Genomic DNA, 24,019 nt, shown 5'->3' with positions numbered 1-24,019 from the left:
AAGTTTTTTTACGATGGTTTCCCTAAATGGGGGTGGGGGTGGGATGTGGATGTCTAGGCTGATTAGCTTGTGGTCGGATCTGACCAATGAGGAATTGACCTCTGGTGTGGAACACCGGTTTCCCATGTTGGTAATGACCAGGTCTAGGATATTGCTGCCCCTGGTGGGGGTGTGAATAAGTTGATCCAAGGCGGTGGAATTTATGAATTCTAGAAAACGTTGTGCAAAAGAGTTGGTACACGAGTAGTTTTCCCATTTAATGGTGGGGTAGTTGAAATCGCCCATTATTAGGGTGTTGGGTTGTACCCTAATACTTTCCAGTGTATCAAGAAATGAGGAGTGTGAATCCTGGGGCATGGTGGGGGGGTCTGTAGCAAGCTACAATTTGGATTGCGGTCTTGCCCAGCGTTAGCTGCACTTGGATAATCTCGGATGCATTATGCTGTGCAACTAGCCTGGAGGTGTGGATATCCTTAATGAATATGGACACGCCTCAGCCTTTAGTGCTTTTTTCTGGGTTAGGTGGCCGAAAGGTGTGGTATGAACTGAAGCCTGGTAATGCAGGGTTGATCTCTGCAGCTTTGAACCAGGTCTCTGTCACTGCACAGATGTCAATGTTCTCCATTTTAAAGGAGTGCCTCGAGTGAGTGTATTTTGAGGTTTAGACTTCTAGCATTGAGTAGCATTACCCTCAGATTTTACTTGCTTGTACCTGTTACGGAGGTGAATTTGTCATTTGAACCTTGCCTAAAAAAGGCACTATAGAGATGGCAAGAGCCTTAGCCAGTATCTGGAATCCTAAGGGCGACAGGTGCAGGCCATCTCTGACAAAGCATCGTGGACTGTCGATCATGTCATCCCAGGCAGACAAATACTGGATCCCCTTAGAATGACACCAGAAGCTTAGCCAATTGTTGAAGTCAATCATTTTGTCCTTGTACTGTGGTATCATTCTGGGTGATGGCAGGATGCTACTCAGGGCTAGGGTCATACCTGCCTGGGCTACAAGATCAGAGAGCTCTTCCATGTCTCTTTTCATGTAGTCCAGGGAGGTACGTCTCAGGTCATTCACACCAATATGGACAATGACAGTGTCATATTTGTACTTATTGTGGAGTGACCTGAGTGCATGCATTATGTGGCGGATCCTGGCACCTGACAAGCAGCTGACAGTAACTTTCTCCTTGTTTAGTCTAGTGAGTGAAACATGGGTACGTTGTTAAGCCTTATGGGCTGTGGTGGAGTGGCACACTGAGTTTGTGGGCTATGTGTCATTTGGGTTGTGTTGGGGGGGGGGGGGAGTTTGCTTGCGTTTATGCTTTGGATGTCCCTGATGCTTGGGCAGGTTTTTATTGAGAGCCTCCATGAATGTAGGTGTGTGTTTTGTGTTTCTATGTGTGTGTTTTGGTGGTGTAGGTTTTGAGGGACTATGTGATGAATGTGGTGTGGTGCAAGTGTTTACCTTCTCCTCTTGACTGTAGAACTGTAGATCAGCGGTAGCAGCTGGTTCAAATGGAGGCAGGGTGAGCTTTTCCAACACAAAGAGGTCCCATGCAGGTAATGGTGATCTTCTAGGAGGCCTTAAATTTTTGGCTCATCTAACTTTAGTAAAGGATGAGAAAAGATTGGTGGCTCTGTATTGTAATGAGCCGAAATGGCAGAGGCATGGATTTTGATTGATGAGAAAGATATGCCTTTGTCAAGCATCTCAGTTAAGTATTGTAATATCTGAGGACTATTTGGTTCTGCTGTATCAGTTCCTTGTGCTTGATTCCAAGCACAGAATCTCTTCCATTTGTCAGCATAAGATTTTCTAGTACTAGGCCTCCTGGCTTCTAAAATGACATCCAACACAGCTTTACTGACAGGTGTTGTTTGTATGACTACATGATTAGCCATGCTGCCAGGTTCAGAGTCTGTAGTTGATTGTGCAGGATCTGATTGTTTTGCTGGGACAGTAGTTGTGGTCTTTGAGGCAAGGTCCAAGTTGGGTATTGAGCCAAGTTCCTTAGGATTAGGCACCAGTATTGGCGGGGCCAGTCCGGGGCAATTAATATCATCTTTGGCTACGCTTGTCTGACTTTGAGGAGGACCTTGGGTAGAAGAGGCAGAGGAGGAAAGGCGTAAACTGAGAAGGCGTCCACTTTCCATGCTTGTCTGTGATAAGTCCTTGTGCAGAATCTTTTCAATTGATAATTGTGAGGTGAGGCAAATAGATCTATGTCTGGGCTCCCCCATTTCTCTGTTATCATGCTGAAGACTTGTGGATTTAGTTTCCACTCATGAGGATCCACAAGGTTTCTGCTTAAATCGTCTGCCAGAGTATTTTGTTTTCCTGGCAGGAACTGAGCTTGAAGATGTATTTGGTAGGTCAAAGCTGTGTCCCACAGTGCCATGGCTAATCTGCAAAGGGGGTATGAGTGTGTGCCCCTTGCTTGTTTATATACCACATGACTGTGGTGTTGTCCGTCTTTATCAGTAGTTGTCCTGGATGAAGCAAGTCCTTGAAGGCTGTTAGGGCATTTTGAACAGCTAGCATCTCTTTCTGGTTGATATGAAGATGCATTTGTTTTGGTGCCCATAAGCCCTGAATGCATCTTCCTGCCATGTGGGCCCCCCCCCAGGCATAATCTGATGCATCCATTGTTAAGGTTTGGCTGGCAGGGGGTAGAGTGAAGGTCAGTCCCCTGTTTTGGTGACTGGCCTTTGCCCATCATCGAAACTCCTGTTGCAAGCAGGGAATGAGAGGAATCATTGTTTCCAGACTGTGTGAATGTTGACTCCATAAACTTTTTACGTACCATTGAAGTTTCCTCACATGCAGTCTTGCATATGGAATTAGTAGGATGCAGGATGCCATGAAGCCCAGAGCCTGCAGAATTTGCTTTGCAGAAGAATGTGTTTTTGTTGCCATCAGTTTGAAGTAAGCAGTCAGTTGCCTTTGCTCGTCTGGCGTGAGGTAAGCCATCTGGGCAGTTGTTTCCAAGCTTGCAGCCAGGAATGTTATTTTTTGAGAGGGTACCAGTTGTGATTTCTTTTCATTTATTGTGTATCCTAGGCATATTAGAAGCCTTTCCACAAACGCCAGGTGTCAAAGAAGAGTGCCTTGTTCTCTGCTTGAATGGGACAGTCGTCCAAGTAAGGATATATTTGTATACTTCTTTGCCTGCAAATTGCAATTACTGGTGCCAGGCACTTTGTAAAGACCAGTAGATAAGCCAAACAGCAGTACAGAGAATTGGTAATGCATTAAGCTAGCCTTGAATCTGAGGTATCTTCTGCATGATTGTCTTATTGGGACATGCAGGTATGCCTCTTTTAGGTCTAAAGTCACCAGCCAAGCATTCTTGCCCCGCATGGACAGAAGCTGCTGCAAAGTCAGCATTTTGAATTTTGGAATGTCCAGGTATGTGTTCAAAAATCGATAAATCCAGTATTGGCTGCCAGGCCTTGTCCTTTCTGGGTACCAAGAACAGTCTTGAGTAAAAACCTTGCCCTTTTTCCTGTTCTGGTACTGTCTGAATGGCCCATATCCATGAGGGACGTAACCTGTTTCTGTGCCTCTGCCCATTGATTTTTTGGCAGGTCTGGCCAACCATTTGCCATTGGCAGAGTATGGAAGTGGAATCTGCATCCCTGTGATACGATGTTTAGTACCCACTTGTCCTGGGTTATTAACTGCCAATTTTGAGCAAAAAGTGCTAATTTCCCCCCTATGGGTGCTGCCAAAAGATAAATGCTTGGTGTAGGCAGAGGGAAGTCATTGAGATTGCTTTCTGTAGGTTTGCACTTTATCTCCTCCAGATTTGGAGGTGGAAGCGCCCCATTGCTTTTACCTGTATGAATCTTGCGTCTGGTATCTGGAACCCTTAGGGCGCCTGGATTTGCCCCTTTGAGCTCTGTCTGACACAGGAAAGGACCAATTTTTTCTAGGCCAGTGTCTACTGAATCTTGGTGGCTGCACTTGTAAGAAGTCTTTAACAGTTTGCATAGATTTAGCTTTGTCTTCCATTTTCTTTAAAACCTCTTCTGCCTTAATACCAAACAGAGAATCATGCTGTAAAGGTGCATCTAACAATTTAGCTTTAACATGATCAGGCAAATTTTGTTCCTTTAACCCGGCATGCCTCCTAATCACAGATCCAATAACTGTGGCCATGCAGGAGGTCTCTAAGGAATCAAAACCACATTGCAAAGTATGCTTTCCAACTTGTTCAGCTGCATGCAATAATTCCTGCAATTCTTTATTTTCTTCACATTCTGAAATCAACATCATTTTCTGTTTCAGCAATCCCATAACATGTCGTTGGTACTTAAGCATATGAAATTGACAGTTTAAGGCCCTGATTGCCAAGGTTGCAGATGTATAAACCTTTTTTCCCCCATCTGTCTAGTGCCCTTGAATCTCTGTTAGAGGGGGTAGGATTTTTTGCTGTTGAGGCCTAAACTCCCTTTGGAGCCTATGAAATAGTTTCAGGATCAGCAGCAGGGTTTCTAAATAAAAATTTATGTGTTAGGGACCCTGTAATATTTGTCAGGCTTACTGGGAGCCAGAGGTAAGGAGTCAGGGGTCAAGCTTGACTCCGAAAACACATAATCCACAATGTCTAAAACAGGGGGAATGGCTAAAGGCTTGTGCTGAAGGAGAAGGAAATCCCTGAGCCTCTTTTTTGATTCTGAGAAGTCTCGACTCTCCCAGTGAAAATGCTCCCTCAAAGTATGCAAAGTTTCTCCAAATGAATAATCCTCAGGAGAAGATGCAGATGGAATAGTCTCCTCAGCATCAGAATCCTCATAGGGAGGTATAGATAATTCCTGATCAGAGGAAATAGAAACCTGATCTGAAGATTCATAATCAGTGTCTTGCCTAGGTCTCTTATCTGGAGGGGGATGGGTACCCCTGATCAAGGTAATAAAGTCTTCAGCCATTTTGATCATCTGTTTTTTAGGCATAGAGGCCTGTGCACGTGGCTCATGCATCAGTTTTTTAGTTTTAGAAGTTGCTTTTGTCTTTGGTTTTGCAGCTGTCGGTTTGAAATACAAATGCTGAGGTCTGAATACACCCTCAAAAGCCGGTGCCTGCTCAGCGGCTCTGGACCCATCTGAGGGAGATACATCCATCGGTCCAATACCTTGAGTATCTTGCGGCATGCCGGACTCCACATGGGTGTCGGTAGAGGCCTGCGACTAGAAAGTAGCGGGTATCAGGGGCTGCGAAAGCTCCTCACTGAGTACTGGCAAACTGGCGACTGGCTTAGGAGAAGCTTCGTCGTTGGTTTTGGATCTCGACTGCCTTTCTCTGTCCTTTTCTTTGCGTTTTTTATGTACTCCGGTAGTCGGATTGCTATCAGACGACATTTCTGGGTAGTTAAATCTGTTTCCAAAATACTTTGATGCAAAAATATACTGATGCTTAATAGTGCGTTGGTTAAATCTAGCACAAACCCGACAGCCAGGCACGTTGTGATCAGGGCCTAGGCAAGGAATACAGTATAAATGGAAATCCTTATGAGGTATTTGCTTCCCACAAGTAATACAATTATTAACTTTTTCTGACAATCTGTAAAAAGCAAGAAAAAAGTTTCCCCAATGGGGTACTTAGCTTTAGTGAAGACTTTGGTTCTGAAAACTCAAACTCGAATATTTCAGTAGTCGGCCAACCGGCACTTGCGAAATGCTTCTGCTTTGGACACCGCGTGGCAAGAAAAACTAAAAAAATGGCATCGGCTGCATGTTTTATACCTCTGAAGACCTGACGTCATGGAAGAGAAGACAGCAACCGACGCAGGACTCAAGACTTTAGAATTCAGGCCGACTGAGGGCAACCTGCCAGCAGATTACCCAAATGCAATGACTGCAACAGTGAAACATGAAGAACATCTAGGGCTTTTATTTTCTTTACAAATAATGATGGGATCTATGATTTGTGTGATGAAACGGTTGCATTATTCTCTGGCCACAAAGTATTTTTGTAGTTCTATCATGTTTCTTGTAAATGACTGTTTTTCCTCCGTCACTCTTGCTATTCTCAGTCTTTGAGATTTACTTACATTCATTTTTGTTCACCTTGGATGCAAGCTGCTGTAGTGGAGTAGCAAACTGACCTGGGTGGGTTTTCAATACGAGTCAAAGGTGAGTAATCCTGTCTCCAGATTTTTACTAATCAAAGTCATAGTTTAATGTCTAAGCTGGCTATATACCATCCATAGGTTCATAGGTTGGTACTAGGCTATCAGCCCTAGGGCCTATACAAGCCTAGCCATAACAATTCCCTGGCTATTTCTTCCCACGCTATTTACTTCCCTGGACTCCTGTCTAGCAGGGCGACTGACATGATCCCCGGGGTGAATTTCCTTTCTCCCATCCAATCGTCAAGGTTCCTTTTGAACAGGGCCAAAGAGGCACTCTGACATGTATAGGCAATCTATTCCTGAGTCTGGGGAGTCTCTGGGTAAGGAACCTATCCCTCCAGCAAGTTTTGTTTATTGTGATGACAAGGTTTAAATCCCTGGAGCGTGTGGCTCTGAGGGATTGGGATTTCTTTAAGTGTAGCATGTCCAACAGCTATGGGTTTGACATGACCTTCTATGTTTAGCAGAGCGCCTCTGAGTAGACGATATGCGACAGAGTATAGCTGGAGTTTTTTAAGGCGGTCAGCGTAGGGCATCTGCTTTAGGCCTGTGATTCTTTTAGTAAGGTACTTCTGCGGCCTTTCCAGTTGTTGCAGATATCTTGAGAGGTACATACCAAACGGGGTGTTGCATTCTATAATGGGTCTAATGAGGGATGAGTACAGTGGGACAATGACCTCCTTTTTTCTGGATGAAAAGCCCTTAGTGATGAGGTGTGCCACATGGAAGGATTTCCAGACTGTTGTGGCGATGTGGTTATCAAAGGTGAGACCACTGTCCACCTGTGTCCCTAAGTCTCTTATCACACTTTCGGTGTTTAGTGTGTACTGCCACCTATATGGTAATTCACGGGTACATGTTTTTTCCCAAAGGGCTAACCATATATTTCTTGGCATTGGGCTTGAGCCCATGGCTCCGGCACCAAGCACCTGTTTCTGTAAAGCCCTTCTGAAGAGTATCCACATCATCTGGGGATTCAATAATGGCTCCCAGTTTGCAGTCATCTGCGAAATTTGTTAACCAGAGTCCCTTAGTGTTGGCCTGTACTTCAGAGAAGTAGATGCCAAATATGAGCGGTCCCAGGACTGAACCCTGAGGTACTCCACTTCTCACTTGTCTGGAGCTGGATTTGGATTTGGCTACTTTTACAGTGTGGGTTCTATTAGTAAGCCAGTTAGCAACCCATTGGGTGATGTAGGGATTAATGCCCAGCTTAGTAAGTTTATCTATGATTCCAGAGTGGGGGATGGTGTCAAAGGCCTTGGCAAGGTCTAGATAGGCTGCGTGAACCACCTTACCCTTGTCCATGGCTCTGGAGACTGATTTGAAGAAGTCAATCAGGTTCAGGAGACAAGATCGGCCCTTCACGAACCCAAACTGGGTGGGGTTCAGTGTTTGAAAGTTGCCAATGTCTTTGTTTATAAGTTCCATGATAATACGCTCCATGGCCTTGCAGATAAAGCTTGTCAGACTGATGAGACAGTAGTTTCCGGGATCTAAGGTGGATCCCCCTTGTGAAGTGGGATAACTGTAGCTCTGCACCACTCAGTGGGCACGAAACCTGAGGTGAGGCTATGATTAAACATGACACTTAAGTGAGGTGCCAGTTCATGTAGGACACAGCCCGGGATGTCATCTGGTCCCATGGATGCTGTATTCTTAGCTTTGGAGAGTGCGTTTTATACCTGTGTGGCCATTATTACCGGAATTTGGCAATCTTCCGGTATTGAGATGGGCCATTTAGGGGGTGAGAGAGGAGTGAATTTGGCACTGAATCTATCTGCCAGGATATTGGCAATATCCTTGGAATCAGTATATTTAATGCCATTCTGTTTTAGCTCAGAGCAGATCTGAGCATTGCCATTTAGATTCTTGACATAGTTGTAGAATGCTTTGTGGTCGTCTTTGGAATCTTTGAAAATTTTATTTTCGTAACTAGCTTTGTAGGATTTTATGAGGGATCTCATTTTCTTACTGAGGCTGGTAAGGGAGTTTTTTTACATCCTGGGATTTTTCTCTTTTCTGCAATAGTTTTTTTCCTTTTGTTGTAAAGTTTGTTTATGGCAGGGGACCACCAGATTGGCTTCCTTTTGGCTGAGAGCATCTTGGTTCTATTTGGGATGGCATGATTCATGCATTAGTGGATGTGCTCGTACAGTGCCTTAGTGTAGGATTCAGCTGTTGAACTTTCAGTTCCCGCCTGCATGGGTGTCATGACGTTTGTCACTTCTGACTTGAGTAGCATAAAGTTGGCTTTGGAGAAGTTTTTTTATGGAGGTTTCCTTACTGGGGGTGGGGGTGGGATGTGGATGTTAAGGGTGATTAGCTTATGGTCAGATCTGACTAACGAGGGGGTGACCATAGGTGTGCAGCATCAATTTCCCATATTGGTAATGACCAGATCTGGTTTAGTGGAGCCCCTGGTGGGACTATGGGTTACTTGATCCAGGGCGCTGGAATTTATGATTTCCAAGAACCGTTGGGCAAAGGTGTTGGTACACGAGTATTTTTCCCAATTAATGGCAGGGTAGTTAAAATCACCTAGTATTAGCGTGTTTGGTTCTATCTTAACATTTTCCAGTATGTTTAGAAAGGTGTAGTGAGAATCTTGGGGCATGGTGGGGGATCTGTAGCAAGCTACAATTTGGACTGCAGTCTTACCTAGTGTTAGGTGCACCTGGAGAATTTCAGACGCATTGTGTTGGGCAACTAGCCTGGTGGTGTGGATATCCTTGGTGAATATTGACAATCCTCCACCTTTACTGTTTTGGTCCTGGTTTGGTGGCCGAAAAGTGTGGTAAGAGTTGTAGCCTGGTATTGCAGGGGTGCTCTCTAGAGCCTTGAACCAGGTCTCAGTTACTGCACAGATATCGATGTTCTCCATTTTTAGGAGTGCCTCGAGAGAGTGCATTTTGAGGTTTAGACTTCTAGCATTGAGTAGCATTACCTTCAGATGTTGCATGCTTGTACCTGTTATGGTGGTGGTTTTGTCCTTTGAACTTTGCCTAAAAAAGGCACTATAGGGGTGGCAAGAGCCTTAGCCAGTAACCTGAATCCCAGGGGCGACAGGTACAGACCATCTCTGGCAAAGCATCATGATCTGTCGATCATGTCATCCCAGGCAGACAAATACTGGATCCCCTTTGAATGACATCAGAAGCTTAGCCAATTGTTGAAGTCAATCATTTTGTCCTTATAGTGTGGTATAATTCTGGGCGAAGGCAGGATGCTACTCAGAGCTAGGGTCATACCTGCCTGGGCCACATGATCAAAGAGCTCTTCTATGTCTCTTTTCATGTAGTCCTGGGAGGTGCATCTCAAGTCATTTACTCCAACATGGACAATGACAGAGTCATATTTGTACTTGTTGTTGAGTGACTTGAGTGCATGCATTATGTGGCGGATCCTGGCACCCGACAGGCAGCTGAATGTAATTTTCTCCTTATTCAACCTGGTGAGTGGGACATCAGTGTGCCAGACTATAGAGTCACCTATGACTAAAGAGTCCATCTTGACGTTGACAGAGCTTACAAGCTGAACCAATGTATGAGGATCTAGAGCTAGCACTGGTCAAATGGCACTGAGGGGGGTGTCAATGTATGAGGACCTAGAGCTAGCACTGGTCAAATGGCACCAATGAGTAGTCAATGTCTGAGGAGCTAGAGCTAGAAAATGGCACCAAGGGGTGGTTAATGTCTGAGGATCTAGAGCTAGCACTGGTAAAATGGCACCACGGGGTGGTTAATGTCTGAGGATCTAGCACCAGTAAAATGGCACCAGGGGGTGGTTAATATCTGAGGATCTAGATCTAGCACTAGTAAAATGGCACCAAGGGGTGGTTAATGTCTGAGGATCTAGAGCTAGCACTGGTAAAATGGCACCAAGGGGTGGTTAATGTCTGTGATCTAGAGCTAGCACTGGTAAAATGGCACCAAGGGGTGGTTAATGTCTGATGATCTAGATCTAGCACTAGTAAAATGGCACCAAGGGGTGGTTAATGTCTGATGATCTAGATCTAGCACTAGTAAAATGGCACCAAGGGGTGGTTAATGTCTGATGATCTAGATCTAGCACTAGTAAAATGGCACCAAGGGGTGGTTAATGTCTGGGGATCCAGAGCTAGCACTGGTAAAATGGCACCAAGGGGTGGGTAATGTGTGAGGATCTAAAGCTAGCACTGGTAAAATGTCACTGACGGGTGGTCAATGTGTGAGGATCTAGAGCTAGCACTGGTACACCAAGGGGTGGTTAATGTCCGAGGATCTAGAGCTAGCACTAGTAAAATGGCACCAAGGGGTGGTTAAAATCAGAAGTGGAGATGCTTGAGCTGGTACCCAAACTAAAGTCACTGAGACTGATGCTGGGTAGCTTAACATCTCGTGAAATAAAATAAGTGGCGGTTGTGGATAAATGGATGCCTGATCCAATGAAGGCACCCTATATGGACTGCTGAGAAGTTAGGGGATGAGGAAGTGGACCTTACTGGATAGCCTTGTGTAAGCCTAGAAATTACCATCACCAACTGGTCAAAAGTGAGAGAAACCAAAAGTAAATCCTCCATCAGGAAAACGGTGGAAACAGATGTCAGAACTAATACGCATCTGTGTCTTCAGAGGGCTAAGAAACAGGAGAAGAAAGTGCAAAAGTTATCCCAGTAGCTGAATAATGGTCCAAGGTGACCAGCAACCTTGAAGGAATTCTCCTCAGAAGGTACAAGAGAACTAACTAGCATCTCTGTCTTGAAAGCCACCTACTGTGCTGGTAATTCAGTAGGAGCAACACCTGAGCAAGTATTGAAGAAAACAGAGAAGTCCCAGAGCCTCTCTAGAATTCCCTGTGTGTACAATGTCCTCATAATGTTAATCCTTTTTAAGACTAATGTTTCCCAAGCTGCTCTTAACATTGTTTTTGGATAGCAAGGACAAAATTCCCTTCTTCAACAAGAAAGCCTGTAAATCAAATCACTTTCCAGAGGTATGGTAAGGTGAATAAAATCTGAAACTAAAAAAATCATCACAAAAAAAAAAAAAAAAAAAAAGAATGGAATAAAGGTCTTTCCTTATTTGATGGTGTTCTTTTTATTTGGGTGATAAATCCCTGCTCTGTTGCCAGTGGGTGGAGTCACATGAATTACTATCAGGTATCATGGGATTCAGACATATGCTCTGGGAGGGTCTACTTCATATGACCTAAATTTCATTTGACCGAAATTCATTTGACTGAGACCAAAACACTGAAAGTTCAAAAGACTGAAAACTCATTTGACTGAATCTCATAACACTGACACATTACAGTAAAAGGTATATGCACTTTTCCCCACTGTAGTGCAACCCTGGAGTTAGTATATATAGTTAGGAGGGATGTGGGGGCACAGCCCCCACATAATTTAGGCAAATATTGTTTTCTCCAAAGAGTTATTCACTGCAGTTATAAATATCTATGTGTATGATTTAAAATGTATTAAGTATGTGGGGGGCTTCGCCTCCCACACCCCCGAAACTATATATACTAATTCCAGGGTTGCACTACAGTGGGGAAAAGGGCATATACCTTTTACTTTAATGTGTCAGTGTTATGAGTTTTAGTTAAATGAGTTTTCAGTCTTTTGAACTTTCAGTGTTTTGGTCTCAGTCAAATGAAATTTAGGTCATATGAAGTACACCCGCTTTGGGATGAAACAAGACAGACATTAAGTATGTTGGCCAGTCACAGGAATCTGTTTGTTATAAAGGCATTTACCCTTCCAAATCAGGATAGGAAAGATGAAAATAAATCCACAGCTGAAAGACTTACTATGTGACAAATCAAAATCCCAAAGTTCTGCTTAACAAAACAACCAGGCAGCCAATTAACTTTAAGCTCTACCCATGTACATAGCTATAAAGACAGAGGCTACTGCTGTAATTTTCCTATACCAACTGACTGGGTCATCCCTGGGATGATGCTTATAATGCTGTGTGAATGACTGCTACGCTATCCTAGTGCTTGGAGGGTACAACCATGACCATTTCTGTGGGTACAACATCCTGAAGCAAGACCAAATTGAGCCCAAAATACAGAAGTTGCCCAAAAGAAAAGTGGTTACAGGTGGAGAAACATCAGGCTCACACGGGCTAGACCACTATGGGGGAAACATGCATTGCTTATGCCTGCTGATATTAAATGAAAGCTAAAGAAGTAGGTGCGACTTGCCACAGTCATGCAGTCAGTATGCAATCCACATGGTTTCTGGTCTTTGGTGCAGGCTGGAGAAGTTGTTTGACCGCAACTGAGCTACAAAATATAAGTATTTTTTGATTATTTTAACAGATTACTGTTTTTATAATTTAATATATATAAAGCACTTTGTCTATTCAGAATCTTCAGAAATCTTTTTCTGTTTAAAAACTTTCATAGCTTGTTGTCTTAGGCTATTGTATAAACTGAAACATTTACTCTGTGTAATTATCTCTTGGCTAGTGGGGGCTGGTTCTTTTGTGTTCTTGTAAAAAAAAAGTTGTGTTTCTGGTCTTTGGTGCAGGCTGGAGAAGTTGTTTGACCAAAACTGAGCTACAAAATATAAGTATTTTTTGATTATTTTAACAGATTACTGTTTTTATAATTTAATATATATAAAGCACTTTGTCTATTCAGAATCTTCAGAAATCTTTTTCTGTTTAAAAACTTTCATAGCTTGTTGTCTTAGGCTATTGTATAAACTGAAACATTTACTCTGTGTAATTATCTCTTGGCTAGTGGGGGCTGGTTCTTTTGTGTTCTTGTAAAAAAAAAGTTGTGTTTCTGGTCTTTGGTGCAGGCTGGAGAAGTTGTTTGACCAACTGAGCTACAAAATATAAGTATTTTTGATTATTTTAACAGATTACTGTTTTATAATTTAATATATATAAAGCACTTTGTCTATTCAGAATCTTCAGAAATCTTTTTCTGTTTAAATCTTTCATAGCTTGTTGTCTTAGGCTATTGTATAAACTGAAACATTTACTCTGTGTAATTATCTCTTGGCTAGTGGGGCTGGTTCTTTTGTGTTCTTGTAAAAAAAGTTGTGTTTCTGGTCTTTGGTGCAGGCTGGAGAAGTTGTTTGACCGCAACTGAGCTACAAAATATAAGTATTTTTGATTATTTTAACAGATTACTGTTTTTATAATTTAATATATATAAAGCACTTTGTCTATTCAGAATCTTCAGAAATCTTTTTCTGTTTAAAACTTTCATAGCTTGTTGTCTTAGGCTATTGTATAAACTGAAACATTTACTCTGTGTAATTATCTCTTGGCTAGTGGGGGCTGGTTCTTTTGTGTTCTTGTAAAAAAAAGTTGTGTTTCTGGTCTTTGGTGCAGGCTGGAGAAGTTGTTTGACCGCAACTGAGCTACAAAATATAAGTATTTTTGATTATTTTAACAGATTACTGTTTTATAATTTAATATATATAAAGCACTTTGTCTATTCAGAATCTTCAGAAATCTTTTTCTGTTTAAAAACTTTCATAGCTTGTTGTCTTAGGCTATTTTGTCCCACCCTCCCTCCATGTTGGTGTCTTGCTCTTATACTTGGTGGCTTTGCAGTTGCCGCCCTACTGTGACACACCTCACAGTCTAGTGTCATTAGCTCATTCTTCTTAATACAGAGAGAACATTTGATAAGGCCTTCTGTTCCTCCTTTTTACCTTTTCAAAAAGTAAAACAAAACTTTTTTTCTTCTTAGCCTGAACCTTCTTGTGTTCTGACTGTCCTTCTCAAACATATTGGAAATATACAGTATATTTCAGAGCATTTGTTATAACTGTATTTGCTATAACTGATTTAAGTATTTTTTCTGGCTTTTGAATATTTACTGCTTAGCGACTGCATCTTAGCCTGTTTATACAGCTCTGCATTCTATTTAAACTGTTTTGTGTTGATTAACTGTTTTGCACTCTTAAAAAGTTATTTGTTGCTTAATTTTACCTGTAGGCTAACACCCTCAAGTGTGCTAGCCACTTAAAAGCATTTATAGCATTTACTGTCTGTTTTTTTCCTTGTCTCTGTAAAAAAAAAAAAAAAAATCTCTTGTTTTCCCACCTTACTGAACTAGAGTAGTCCAGTTTCAGAGTTGCTGATCCCTGGGCTTTGTTTTTAGTTCCTGTTACTGATCCATTGCCTTATTAGGAAGGAGGAAGTTTCTTTGCTTACCAGTGGGAGTGGGAAGCACTGAGCAGCCTTTTGTCCGAATTGGTGAAGTTTCAGCCAGAAACTAGTAGTCTATTGGTCGTTTGGGCCAATTCCTAGCTCCTTTCAGCCCCTGCTATAAAACACGCTAAACACGTGTTTTCCAGCTTGTACCAACTCTGCACAGATCCTCGTGGTGGCCTGCAGAGTGATCCAAGCAGCAGAGAGCTAAAAGAGTGACTTTCTACCAGATATAAGTATTTTTGTGGCTTTCCCACTGTTATTAAGCTAGCGACTGCATTTCGCCTGTTTTACTGCTACTTTAAGTGATTTCTGCATTTTACACTGTTTATTGCACTTTAAGTTACTAATTGTTGCAAATTGTTTCTGTAGGCTACACACTAAAGTCGCTAGCCGATTTACAGCATTTATAGCATTTACTGTCTGTTTTTTCCTTATCTCTGTAATAAAACAAAAAATCTCTTGTTTTCCCACTTTACTGAACTAGAGTAGTCCAGTTTCAGAGTTGCTGATCCCTGGGCTTTGTTTTTAGTTCCTGTTACTGATCCATTGCCTTATTAGGAAGGAAGGAAGGTTCTTTGCTTACCAGTGGGAGTGGGAAGCACTGAGCGCCTTTTGTCCGATTTGGTGAAGTTTCAGCCAGAAACTAGTAGTCCATTGGTCGTTTGGGCCAATTCCTAGCTCCCTTCAGCCCCTGCTATAAAACACGCTAAACTGTACTGCTGATCTAACCAGCATATCCTATAACTGAAAAGTTCATCTCTACTTGATTCCCAAGTAGACTATTCTCTATCTGTAAAGCCTAGCACTTACTCCTACAGTACTTGCACCTTGATAAAGCACTCTTATTATAGATAGTACCCCACCAGCCCAAAACCCACTTCCCCGAGTCCTTTGAAAGTTCTTTATCTACTACTTCTAGTATGTCGAGGATCAGTTGCTAGTGTCCTCTCCAGCTCAACTGGTGAACCTGGGAATATTGAGGCAATGTTACAATTGCCTCATGTACCTGAACAATCCTCTCCTTCTCCCACAAAACACAAATACATGCGAGAGATGCAACTATACGGCCAAACTGGAGGCTGAGCTCTCTCAACATAGGACTGGCAAGACCAGACAGGAGGAGAAGGCAACCACACACAATACATACCCAGTCACACATGGTACCATCACAACTTCAAATCATACACATACTCACACAAAGACATACTCGGAGGCTCTGGTCAAAAATTTACCAAAACAGCAGAGGCCACCAAAGCAGACACCCAAACAACTACCACCTCACGACCCAACACATGCAACACATAGACCACACAGTCAGAGTGTCACAGTCACAGCCCTTAAGGCCAAACAAAATGCCAGACACACTTGTCATTGGTGATTCCATAGTCAGGCACACTGACGTCCCCTCACCAGACTGAGTAAGGAGAAGGTCACAGTAAGCTGCCTGTCGGGCGCTAGAATCCGCCACATAACGCAAGCACTCAGGTCTCTCAACAGCAGGTACAAGTACGACTCAGTCATTGTCCACGCTGGTGTCAACGACCTGAGACATACCTCCTTGGACTACATGAAAAGGGACGTCGAGGAGCTCTCTGATTATGTAGCCCAGGCAGGTATGACCCTGACCTTGAGCAGTATCCTACCTTCACCTAGAATGATGCCACAATACAGTGATAAGATGATCAGCTTTAATAATTGGCTTAAATTCTGGTGTCATTCAAAGGGGATCCAATGTCTGTCTGCCTGGAATGACATGCTGGACAAGCCACGCTGCTTCAAGGGACGGCTTGCACCTGTCACCCTGGGCTTCGGATATTGGCAAAGGCTCTTGCCACCCCATAGTGCCTTTTTAGGCAAGGCTCAAATTCTAAACCTACCACCCTAGAACACCAAAAGGAAAAAAACTAAGGGTAATGCTGCTCAATGCCAGATGTGTCAATCTCAAGTTGCACCCACGTGAGGCTCTTCTCACTATGGAGACACTCGATGTCTGTGCTGTGACAGAAACCTGGTTCAAGGCTCCTGAGAGCACCCCAGCACTAACAGGTTTCACCTCATATCATACGTTCCGGCCCCAAAATCCGGACAACACCAAGAAAGGAGGGTGTCCATATTCATAAAGGACACCCACACCTCAAGGTTGGTGGCAACGCACGATGCATCGGAGACCATCCAGGTGCAATTAACCATAGGCAAGACTGCTCTGCAATTTGTAGCATGTTACAGGCCACCCTCTCAAACTCAGGAACCTCACATGGCCTTCCTGAAAACATTGGAGGGGATAAATGTATCTCCAAACACCATCATATTAGGTGACTTCAACTACCCTAATATAGACTGGGAACACTACTCAAGCCCGAACACTCTAACCCAAAGATTCCTGGAGTTCATAAACTCAAATGCCATGGAACAACTAGTCACCATCCCCACAAGAGGTGAAAACATACTTGATATCATCATCACGAACATGGGATCAAAATGTTCAACACCGGAAGTATACCCCTCACTGGTGAGATCAGATCATAAACTAATCTCGCTGGAGGTCCTCATCCCGCCCCCACCTGAAACAAAAAAGACCACAGTGAAAAACTTCTCAAAAGCCGATTTCACACTTCTAAAACTAGTGTGGTCTCCTTTAAGGCCCCTGAGCCAGTGGTAAACATTACTCAAACCGCTGAATCACTTACAAATGCCTTCTACCAGCACCTACAGGACTGCATGGATCAGGCAATCCCAAACAAAACTAAGACTCTCTGTACCAAAGGCAAGCGTCCAGTCTGGTGGACCCCAGCCATAAACAAGCTCTACAACAAAAGGAGGAAGCTACTACAAGCTAGAGCAAAATCCTTGAAAGGTAAGACACCTTTGATCATTATAAGTAAAAAACTAAGAGCTCTCATAAAATCATCCAAGGCAAATTTTGAGAGAAAAATCGCCAAGGACTCTAAAGACAATCATAAGGCCTTCTTTAGCTATGTTAGAAACCTAGGAGGAAACTCCCAGATATGCTCAGAATTAGTTCAAAATGATGTGAAAATTACTGAACCTACACACATTGCTAACATACTGGCTGACAGGTTCAGTGCAAACTTCTCCCCCTCCCCAAAGGAGAGATATCTATTCCAGAGGATTGTAGCCCCCAAACATCTCCAACGCCCAGGTGAGAACTGCCCTCACTAAGGCAAAAACACAGCATCCATGGGACCGGATGGTGTCCCCGGCTGTGTGCTTCATGAACTCAACGAGGAATTAAACCCACAGTTAGGACAGCTGTTTAATCTTAGCCTCACCTCAGGATACGTACCCAAGGAGTGGCGCCTGGCGACTGTGGTCCCACTTCATAAGGCGGTGCCTCCACAGACCCGGAAATTACCCCCATTAGCTTGACAAGCCTTATCTGCAAAGCCATGGAGAGGATCATAATGGAACTCATAAATAAAGACATAGGGAACTTGCAGACTTTGGATCCAACCCAGTTTGGCTTTGTCAAAGGCAGATCCTGCCTCTTAAACTTGGTTGACTTTTTGAGACAGTCACCAAGGCCATTGATGAGGGAAAGGCAGTCCATACAGCCTACCTCGACCTGGCAAAGGCCTTTGACACAATACCCCACTCAGGTATCATCGAAAAACTCATCAGCTTGAATGTAAACCCATACATCACAAGATGGGTTGCAAACTGGCTAGCGACAGAACCCACAGGGTCAGAGTTGCTGGAGCCATGTCAGACTCAAAGCCTGTCACAAGTGGTGTCCCACAGGGCTCAGTCCTGGGTCCACTCTTGTTCGGCATCTACTTTTCTGAAGTACAAGCAAACACAGGAGGGTTATGGCTGACAAAGTATGCAGATGACTGCAAACTGGGCCATAGTCGAAAACACATCTGACACAGATATCCTCCAGAAGGGCCTCACAGAAGCGGATAACTGGTGCCAGAGCCATGGCCTGAAGTTAAACGCCAAAAATGCATAGTCATACCCTTCGGGAAAAACAAGGTTACCCCTAGCTACCATATAGGTGACAATCCACTGAGCACAGAAAAAGTCATCAGGGATCTGGGGACCCAAGTTGACAGTAGTCTTCGTTTGACACTCATGTTGCTAAAGTAGTTAGGAAAACCTTCTATATCGCCCACCTGATCATGAAGGGATTCACATCTAGATCAAGGGAGGTCATCGTCCCCCTGTACTCATCACTCATTAGACCTATGATTGAGTACAATGCCCGTTCGAATGTATCTGACCAGACACCTGATGCAGCTTGAAAGGCCCCAAAAGTTCCTCACCAAAAGGATAAAGGGTCTCAAAAATATGTCTTATGCTGCCCGACTGAAAGAACTCCAGCTTTATTCAGTCTCATACCGCTTGCTCAGAGGTGACCTGTGCCTGACATATAAGGCCATGTCAAACCCAGATTTGATGAATATGCTTCACCTCAAAAATCTAGATCCCTCAGAACCACAAGGCGGAGACTTAAACCTTGACATGGTTATAAATAGAACGTGCTGGAGGGACAGATTCATCACCCAGAGACTCCCTATGCTGTGGAACAAAATCCCGGTACATGTGAGGCAGAGCACCTCGCTGGCCTTGTTCAAGAGGAATCTTGACCAATGGATGGGAGATCGCAGATATACCCCAGGGATTACTTCAGTGTCACTGCTTGACAGAGGCACAGAAAAATGATAGGCATAGTTTTTATTCAAACTAAAGGGGTGGCGAAAGCCACATAACTATGGGCTAGGCTTATAAATGCCCTTGGGCAGATAGCCTAGTATGAACCTATGAACCTATGAACCTATGACACAACTTCACAAACAAGTCAAAACTGATGGAATTACAGTGTTGTGGTCCTATCTCCAGAAGAATGCACTCTACCTGTAGACAATCAGCATTTATCACAGTTATGTTGCTTGTCACATTCTGATATGGTTTCATCATTTAAATTCCAGTTTGGGAAAAGGGCACAGACAGTAGATTCTGGTATGAGTGGTCTCATTGTTTAAATTCCAGTTTGGGGAAGGGGCACAAACAGTAGAAAGAAACTGTTCTTACCAGCTATGTTTGCTAGAAAATTGTACAGTTCGTACAGAAGCTGCATTAAAATTTTCTTCTCCTCAGCTTTGCAGTACTGAAATTAAGACAAATAAAAAGAAATTGCAGATTAATCCCTCCCCTTCAAAAAAGAACTGACTTTAATTACATTTACAAGCTGTATTTCTGTAAATTACATTTCAGATTATCTTTTGGCATTGTTTTCTGAATTTCTTTTACGACTGAAATGTAGCCACACAGATGCTTCTGCTGTCTGATTGGATTAATACCAGCAACAACACTCCTCTGCATTCTTACCTGCCAGCGCTACTGACTACCTGGAAATAGCACTTTTAGTAAAATTAGCAATCTGTGATGGCACATGCAGACTACATGGCTTGTACCTTATTAAAACTCAGAATCTGTAATGGCATGCAGATCGCAACACAGTTCCCATTTACACTTTGGGAACCGATAAATGAAAAAATAAATAAAAATGAACCTCACAATGACATCTCTGTTACAGAAATTTATGTAAGGACACTTCTTCTCCTGCTCCCCCTGTTTGTCCTATTAAAGCTCTGCACAAAGCACACATTGTGCACTAGTTAACTGCAACATAATGCTACTCATTAAACCATTTAACCAAGGTATCAAGGTTATGATGGACCATTTGGACAGGAAAGTTACCCACTCAAAGCCTCCAACTCCCGACAAGTAATCTGCTAAAATACTCCAACTGCAACACTGCATAACCCTGGTGTTAAAAAATACTGGCTGTGATCATGTGACCTCAGACATAGAACATCTATTTTTTTTTAAGGAACATAAGAATGCAAAAAAAATCTGGTGAAAGTAAGAAAAAGTCAATGGAAAAAGGAGAAGCAAAAACTCTGGTTGAGAAGAGCCATACAGCTGTTCAGGAAAAAAGACCAGGTTTCATCTCTGGTACAGCAGATAGCTTCCACTAATTCTAGTAAACAGAAGATAAATCAAATGCACTCAAAGATGTTTAAGATAAGCGAGACACTGGAGGAATACATAAAGTCAAACAAAAAAGGCTGGAAAGGATAGGAGCAGTTTTAAAGTGGTTACTCTGATGAACAGACAACTGCAGAAAGAAAAAACTGAAATGAAAAATCTGACTATGGGCTTCTCAAGAACCATTAAAAATAGTACCGTTAGAAGAAGGCAGAACATACAAAGGAAACTTGAGATTTTCTTCTATACCACATAAACTGAAAATAATAGTTTTCATTGACTTTATGAAAGTATAGATAAGCAGCTACACTGCTATTCCACAGAAGGATTTGTTAATTGAAAGGATACATTGTGTGTATGCTCTAAATCTAACCATGAGAAAGTAGTCAACAAGACCTATATTAGTAAAGATGCGGTCATAACAGCAGAAAGAGCAGCTCCTGAAAAAAAAAACGTGGCAGAAGAGAAAAACATTACAACTGGGGACACCAAAGTGTTTGTGGAAAATGATTATTCACTATACACCAAGCAGAAGAGAAACAAGTTAATCCCTGCAATCACTGGATGTCGAAAAACAGATGCGAGATTCAAATTACTATATATTGTTGTCCTTAGAATATTTTCACTGGACGATCAAACCTATTTCTGAATGCAAAGCAGGTTAAAGGAAGAATTAAAAAAGTTTAGCCAGCAAGTTGAAGGTGTGGGGAGACAGGATGCCTATCACTCTTCTAACAACAACACTCACAGAGAGAACTTGCTAGCGAAACCTTTTCCACTGTTCCAAAGGTAAAAACAGATTTACAGAAAAAAAGCACAGGAGCCGATTACAAAAATCAAGAATTTCTTGGACTTAAACCAGAAACCAGTGTTGAGATGTCAAGATGATGAGGAAACCAGCAACAATGTGAAATAGTGAATAAACATAAGAACTGCAAAGTGCTATTCCCGTAACTGTAGTTTAAACAGGTACTTCTGAAAGAAGAATTGGCTGAAAAAGACTGGAAGTTTGTGGACTGTTAAATTGGTGGGGGAACTATAAAGCATAATTCCTATTTAGTCATTAATGTTTATGAAGGCCATGAAGGGACTGAAAATGTAAGAGTAAAGAAAAAGAAAAAAAAATCTTTTGTTCTTAGTAATAATTGTACAACACATTTCCTGAAGTAATAATGTAGTAAACTTTGGATGCTGGGGGAGGGATGTAAAAGTGTACTGATATTATATGTACATTAAACTTAATCTAGTTTTGTAAATAAAAAGGAATATAGTGTGTGTTATGAATTACGACACGAGACAAAATTATTAAGTAAATAAACAATCCTGGCAGTCTTGTTTTGTTATAATTTGTGTTTTTAATTACATTTCTGCTTACTAGGGTCAAGAAGACAGGAGGAGGGATAGCCTGGCTCAAAGTAAGCTCGGATGCCACTTCAAACATAAAAGGAGGATTGGTTCTCAAGGAAACATTATCTAAATAGAAAATGAGCTAAGGTTGACCCACCTTGAGAACTTGCAATTAGACACTCTAAGTCAGAATAGCTAGCAAAACTGTTTTTTTAGGTTATGAATCTCAAATCAACCTGATGGGCTGGTTCAAATGGAGCAAGAGTTATTTTTTTGCAAAAAAATTTAGATCCCAAGATGAAGCCTACTGCTAGTTCACTGGAAGTGGAGGATCCATGGGCAAACATGATGAAAGAGCCGACAAATGAACCTTGACAGGGGAGTAAGAGAGGCCACAGAAATAACAACTCACACAAATATTGTAAAATCAGAGAAATACTAGCCTTAAAGGATCCGGATTCTTGTCTTAGCTACAACTAAAAAGTCTTTGCCATTTAATAACATATGATTTTGTAGTAGCAGGTTTTGATCAATACCTGGTAAATGCCCTCAGAAAATAGGTGCCTAAGGTATTAAAACTCCATCATTCAGGCAGTTAAGTGAAGTCGTTTCAAAATGGGATGTATTCAACAACCCTGTCTTGTGTGAATATGTCCAATCTGTGGGAAGCTTGTGACAAATGCCCTTGGCCATTTCCAAAAGAAGGGAGAAAAAGAAGTTATGTACTTACCACAATGTTCTAATTGTGTTGTAGGTCTACATTCTCTCCTCACAAATGGGTTTGGATCCGACTTAGCCGATGCTACAGTTCGCAGCCACCAAATCTGTCAAGCTTCTTCCTTACCCACAGTGCACCTTGCCAAATACCTCAGCTTGTTTGCAGCTATAAGGTGTAAAAGGAGAGAGAGAAAAATTGAGGAGCCATATCCAAAGTCTTGCAAACATATAAATGTATCCAATCAGATACCATGAAATTGCTTGTTCTACAAGAAGTCATGGACGGGGGTAAGTGGGAGGGGAAGTGAGGACAAAATGAAGAAGTACAACACAGATGAAACGTTATGGTAAGTACATAACTTCATTACCTGATGTTGTCAATCTTCATTCTATCCACACAAAATGTGACAGCGTTCCTAGCTACCAGAATCCAGGGTGGACTCAAGGAAGGATATTCCCGAGCACAACAGAGCCAAATGATGCCCTACCTCTAGAGACCAGATCCAATTTGTAATGAGCAATAAAGGTGTGAAGAGTAGCCCAAGTTGCTGCTATGCAAATATCATCCATAGACGTCCTAGACTGAAAACTGTGGAAGAAGCCACAGATCTAGTGGAGTGTGCTTTTAAAGTATGTGTGAGAGGAATGCGTAATTTATTATAGACAAAGGAGATGTAATTTGTTAACCACTTTGATAGAGAAATATTTGAAACTGATTTTCCCAATTTTGGTCCGGAAAAGGAAATAAATAGTTGGTCTGCTTTCCTGATTTTTCTGTTCTATGCAAACAGAAACGCAACTATCTATGAACATCCAGTAGATGTAAAACGCATTCTCCTTTGTTGGTAAACTTAGAACAAAATACTTGCAGATTAATATAACTATTTATGTTGGATTCTGACACCACCTTCAGAAGAAAGGAGGAGTTTGTACGCAATATCACACTGTCCTTATATAAAAACAAGTATGGAGGTTTGGAAGATAATGCTTGGATCTCAGAGATTCTTCTTGCAGAAGTGATGGCAGCCGAGAAGATATATTCAAGATCACATGTAGCTGCTGGTTCAAAGGGAGATTGTGTTAGAGACTGCAGCATCAAGTTCAGGTCCCATGGAGGAGCAGGGCCTTTAAAAAGCAGGCTTTAGAAGGAGCGTCTCTTTCAAGAGGGCCTTGCTCAATTTGTGAGAAACAATGGGTGCACTTACTCTGTATGGTAATTTCAAATTGCTGCTAACTGTATCCTAATGGTTGAGGTATTAGGTTCATATGTTCATACTAGGCTATCTGCCCTAGGGCATTTATAAGCCTAGCCAGAGTGTGTGTGGCTTTCACCACCCCTTAGGATGAGAATACTATACCCATTAGTTTGCTGTGCCTCTGTCCAGCAGTGACACAGATGATTCCCGGGGTAAACCTACGATCTTCCCATCCACTCGTCAAGATTTCTCTTGAACAGAGTCAGTGAGGGGCTCTGCCTCACATGGACTGGGACTCTGTTCCATAGTGTAGGGAGTCTCTGGGTGATTAATCTGTCCCTCCAGCACGTCCTATTTATATCAGTGTTGAGGTTTAAGTCTCTTGCTCTCGTGGCTCTGGTGGATTTGGATTTTTTGAGGTGGAGCATGTCCATTAATTCCGGGTTGG

At 42.4% G+C, this 24,019-nt stretch overlaps 1 protein-coding gene across 1 annotated transcript in view; it reads right to left on the bottom strand.

The window, feature by feature from the left end:
- The window catches only part of LEMD2 (LEM domain nuclear envelope protein 2), a 592,375-nt gene that overhangs the window by 448,146 nt on the left and 120,210 nt on the right, over positions 1 to 24,019 (bottom strand). The window contains exon 3 of the mRNA XM_044076486.1: positions 19,352 to 19,427. Coding sequence (XP_043932421.1) covers positions 19,352 to 19,427 — 76 coding nt within the window. The remainder of the gene's footprint in view (positions 1 to 19,351; positions 19,428 to 24,019) is intronic.

The sequence above is a fragment of the Protopterus annectens genome, chromosome 7.part0 (genome assembly GCF_019279795.1).
Source record: "Protopterus annectens isolate FY-2018-M chromosome 7.part0, PAN1.0, whole genome shotgun sequence".
In the NCBI taxonomy this organism is placed as follows: domain Eukaryota; kingdom Metazoa; phylum Chordata; order Ceratodontiformes; family Protopteridae; genus Protopterus; species Protopterus annectens.
This window is presented reverse-complemented; position numbering and strand designations above follow the sequence as displayed.